Source organism: Lolium rigidum, chromosome 3, assembly GCF_022539505.1.
Source record: "Lolium rigidum isolate FL_2022 chromosome 3, APGP_CSIRO_Lrig_0.1, whole genome shotgun sequence".
NCBI lineage: Eukaryota > Viridiplantae > Streptophyta > Magnoliopsida > Poales > Poaceae > Lolium > Lolium rigidum.
This window is the reverse complement of record NC_061510.1, coordinates 312841146-312845750: the sequence shown is the minus strand read 5'-3', so window position 1 is coordinate 312845750 and position 4605 is coordinate 312841146. Positions and strand designations below refer to the sequence as shown.

The following is a 4605-nucleotide window of genomic DNA, read 5'->3' as shown; positions in this document are numbered from 1 at the left end:
ATACTTGTATTATCGTCAGATTCAAGCCTTGAAGTTGAAGAAAGCATCAGAGAAAATCATTCAACTAACAATCTAGCAACTCATTGCAAACAATCTAATCACACTTAAACTGAATGAGCCAACAATCATTCACGAACAATTAGGTATTTTTATTATGTTAATTTAGGTTCCTTTGGCACATGAACTGTGTTCTTGTAGTCAAAAGATTAGCACATCCATGAGGCAAGGCAGCCAGGCAGGAAGGCAAGGTTATTATCATTAGATTCAACAAGAGCCTACTACAAGCTAGCATCACAAATTATGACACAAAAATCTAGATTCATTCCCCAAAAAATCTAATCACAGTGGTCAGAATTAGAGTGAATGAACTAACAATCTACCCTCCAATCCGACACAGTGCCACAGAGTCCTAGTTAGCTCTTTCTGGCATGATATTTGTACAGCCCCCAAACTTGTCACAATTCGTCGCAGCCGTGCCATGCCATGACCACATCGCCAAGCTCCGTCCTGAGCTCGTCCCATCCGAACGCCTGGAGCTCGTTATCATCGCCGGCCTCTAGCCTCAGCTCGACGAGCATGAGGGGCGGCGACACCTCCGACATCTCCATGGACATGGCCACGAGCCCTGACAAGCCGCCGAGGGGCAGGCGGTCTACTCCCTTTTTGCCCACCATGAAGTAACCGAGCTTTGGACCCGATAGCCCGAGCTGTTCTACCATCTGCTCTGGCGAAGCTGTGGTCATGAACCGCTTCTCGCGGCTTCGCCGGTTCTCGCCGAAGAGCCCTGACAGGTCGAGCCCCGGCGACATGGAGATGATGTCGAACGCGTTCAGGGTCGGCGGGGCCTGGAACAGGAGGTCGCGCTCCGGCGCGCCGCCGAGCAGGCTGCCGAGCTGCGAGTCAAGGCTGAGCGAGCGTTTGAACCAGGGGTGGCTGGAGAGCTCTGCGACGGTGAGCCGGGTGGCAGGGTTGGGGTCGAGCAGGCGGCCCACGAGGCGTCGCGCCGGCTGCGACACCCACTCCGGGAGCGCGTAGTCGCGGCGGTGCGCCTTCCTGCACATCTCGGGGATGTTGGAGTCGTCGAAGGGCAGGCGGCCGACGAGGAGCACGAAGAGGATGACGCCGCAGGACCAGGCGTCGGCCTTGACGCCGTCGTAGGCCTTGCGGCGGAGCACCTCGGGCGCCGCGAAGGCGGGCGTCCCGCACGCGGTGTGCAGGTGGCCGTCGTCGCGGTGCGACTCCGGGAGCGCGGCGAGGCCGAAGTCGCAGACCTTGAGGTTGCCGTCGGCGTCGATGAGCACGTTCTGCGGCTTGACGTCGCGGTGGGTGACCCCGCGCGCGTGGCAGTAGATGAGCGCGGAGGCGAGCTGGAGGAAGACGCGGCGCGCGGCGGGCTCCGAGAGGCGGCGCTGCGGGAGGGACGCGAGGCGGGAGAGGAGGTCGCCGCCGGGTGCCAGCTCCATGACGAGGTACACCTTGGTCCGCGTGGCGAGCACCTCGTGGAGGCGCAGCACGTTGGGGTGGCGCAGGCGGCGCATGGCGGCGACCTCGCCGATGACGCGCGCGTCCATGCCGGCGGTGGCGGCGAGCTCGGGCTTGTCGAGCACCTTGACGGCCACGGCCTCCCCGCCGACGAGGGAGCGCGCGTGGTAGACCTTGGCGAAGGTGCCGCGGCCCAGCAGGCGGCCGAGCTCGTACTTGCCGAGCAGCGGCGCGCCGTGCTTGCCTGATGAGGCCTTGCTGCTCTTGGCGACGGCCATGTCGAGGCAGATCGGCCTCTCCCTCTTGTAAAGAGAAGGTTTTGATACGGCGGCGCTGGTGGTGCGGTGTAGTTTACAAGGAGGGTGGGTATATATGGGGCGACTGTGGTTGGGTTTGGCACGTTGTTTACGCCCTAGTGGCGCTCTCTCTTTTTGTCTCTAGCTTTTGTACCACTGGCAATGCGAGGTTACTTGTGGCTTGTTCCAAAAAAGAAACAAATGATATTTGGGGTGTACAAATTTCATACTATTAATTTTGAAAAATAAAACTAGATCTTCAGTTGCAGATCTTCACACGTCACCGTGCTGTCAATGCTTTCACTTGGATATTACATCTACATGTAACAAAATATCCTCAAGATTGTGAGGGGAGATTTGTGGCTGCTGGGTCCATTTAAAAACAAATCAAAAATCATATCTGTGAGTCTGAAAAATTCCAAAAGATCTAGATGTAGCTAGTGATGTATCCCAGTAACAAGATCCAAGATCAGTTGAAATGATTTATATTTTCAGTAGCACAAAAGTAACATAAGTGTGGATATAAGTATTGTGAACAATGCACATTTTATTCATCACTATACGAACCGGTACGATAAGATGATTCCATGAGAGAGGCAAATGTGAAATCCATAGGGTTTCGGCCCCTCGGAGGTGACGCCACCGGTCTGCTCTGCCTTCAGTGCCCTTAGGGCCTTTGAGGCGTGGCGGACCACAGCACCTCGCCGATGAGAGGGTTCTCATTCCTTTTAAAGTTGTTTTTCAGTGTCTTGTTTGAGATGATGAGATGGCGGCTACATCCTAGTAGCAGAATAAGCCCATTTCTGCCCTATCATCGCTTCGTGGTGTGCATAGCGCCTACGGAAGGCACACATAAGTTTGTGTCTGGTGAATCTCATGTGATCCGATCCGTTTTTGTGTTCGTCGGTGTGGTTTTAGGTTTGGCTCTTCTGATCTATGGTTGTTGCTCTTCTGATCTTCGTCGATGTTCGTCATTTTCATTGATGATGGTTACCGCTCTGCTGCGTTGATCCTTTGGGGCTTAGCATAACGACTTTTCGTCCGTCTAGTACATCAAGCTCTGTTTTGACAAGCTTTGCCCGGCTACGATGATAGGAGGGCTAGGACGGCTGCGCACCTCCAGCTCACACCTTTTCTCATAGTCTGTGACTTTTATTACCATTGGTGTTCTTTGTACCGGCGATAATGATTAATAGGCTGGATATCATTTTCGCAAAAAACTAGTGCACATTGTTAAATCTCCAATTAAATTTCAGACATTTTGTTTTTATGTAGCCGTAACAAAATAATTTTGGATATCGATTTTACATAATGATATGATATATTTTCGTAAAAAAGGGGCAGGATACATCATTGACATCGTCCAGAGATTGTTTTGAATTTTTTTTGAAACTTGTAAAATATCTTTTTTGTAGTATAGAGGGGCTACTCGAGGTCGGGAGCCAAAGAGACTTTTTGGGAAGTTGTGTATTACTAATACTCCTTCCCTCGTTCCGAATTATCATATGTTTCGGATATCTTATTTTGGACTACACTTAGTGAAGTTACAAATTAAAATATGCTTAGATACATACATATAATATTTAGAAAGAAGTTACTAGAACATTTTATAATTCGGAATGGACTGATAGTCCTTGTCAAGTTTTCAAGATTTTACACCTTGCCCACTGAACTGAACCCAAAGCAGATTTAACACTTTCATAGAGTTACAAATTGACACACTGGGCATCTACCTGTTTTATTTTGTTTCGCGGCGATCTTGCACTTAGACATCTAGTACGTCTATATAACACCATACAAATGTGTGCCTGCTCCCATTAAAAACCATGTAAAACGTTTTATCAGCAAGAACATGGCGTATGGATCTTGCTTGTTTGTTTGCTCAGATCAGATCAGCGTGTCGACCCCCCGAGGGCCAAAAGGAGGGCACCAGATGCTAGCAGCGCATGGCCGTGAATGGGGTTGGGTCCCAGAATGTAGGAAGGAATCATTCCCTCCATCCTCCGCTAGCTCCTCCCGTGCATGCACGGCTGATCTGGAGCTAGCTCGCTGTGATACCGCCTCGCTTACCGGAGCGGTGAGGAAGCGCCGCGGAAATATCGGGACGTCTACCGGCAGCAAGCTTTTTCCCCGAAAGAAAAGGGCCAAATGGGATCCAAAGAAGGAAAATCTATGGCCGTGTATGGTCGCACGGCTGGCTCCAGTCGCGCTCCAGCCGCGGGCACTAGCAGAGCCGCCTGGCGTGTACCAGAGGTCAACAGCGGCCGTGTTCCCGCCCCCTGCGGCAGCCGGAACCTTCACGATTGAAACAGCTCCGGCCTAGCTCTATCCAGCCACCTTGGCCTGCAGGTCATTGATTTTTTTTCTTGACAGGAGCAGGTCTTTGATTTTTCTTCTCGATTTATCATTTCTTTTTTCCTTTTGCCTCCAACTACAACTCTCTCTTTCTATTTCGAAAATGTATTCTTTTTGACAAATAAAACCCAATTTATTCATCTGAAATATAGGTTACATCGTTCAGTAGTACTGGGACAATAAACTCCAGTCCTGGGATCACTGCTTTGGGGCTGCCCGGCGACACACGCCGTCCTCCGGCGACAAACACCACTACCCTTCGACACACACGCCGAACCATGCCTCTAGTGACAAAAAAACCCCGGACGGAAGGAGACGAACTTCACACGAACACAAGACTTGAGTATTTGCGGGACGACGTGTGCCTCGATCGGTAACGAACACCTCGCTGACGAATGGCGTCTGTTTTTTACTCACTCTCAAACTGAGCGCATACTCCTCCCCGGCCCTCACCCGAACGCAGCTGGTTACA

The 4605-nt window shown here is 51.3% G+C and overlaps 1 protein-coding gene across 1 annotated transcript; it reads right to left on the bottom strand.

The window, feature by feature from the left end:
• Positions 1-234: 234 nt before the first annotated feature.
• LOC124703727 (CBL-interacting protein kinase 7-like) lies at positions 235-1836 on the bottom strand. The gene has a single exon (XM_047235955.1). The coding sequence runs from the start codon at positions 1758-1760 to the stop codon at positions 456-458; it is 1305 nt and encodes a 434-aa protein (XP_047091911.1). The 5' UTR covers positions 1761-1836; the 3' UTR covers positions 235-455.
• Between the last annotated feature and the right edge of the window lie 2769 nt (positions 1837-4605).

Coding starts and splice junctions, on each gene's coding strand:
- LOC124703727 (XM_047235955.1), bottom strand. CDS start 1,760: ATGGCCGTCGCCAAGAGCAGCAAGGCCTCATCAGGCAAGCACGGCGCG.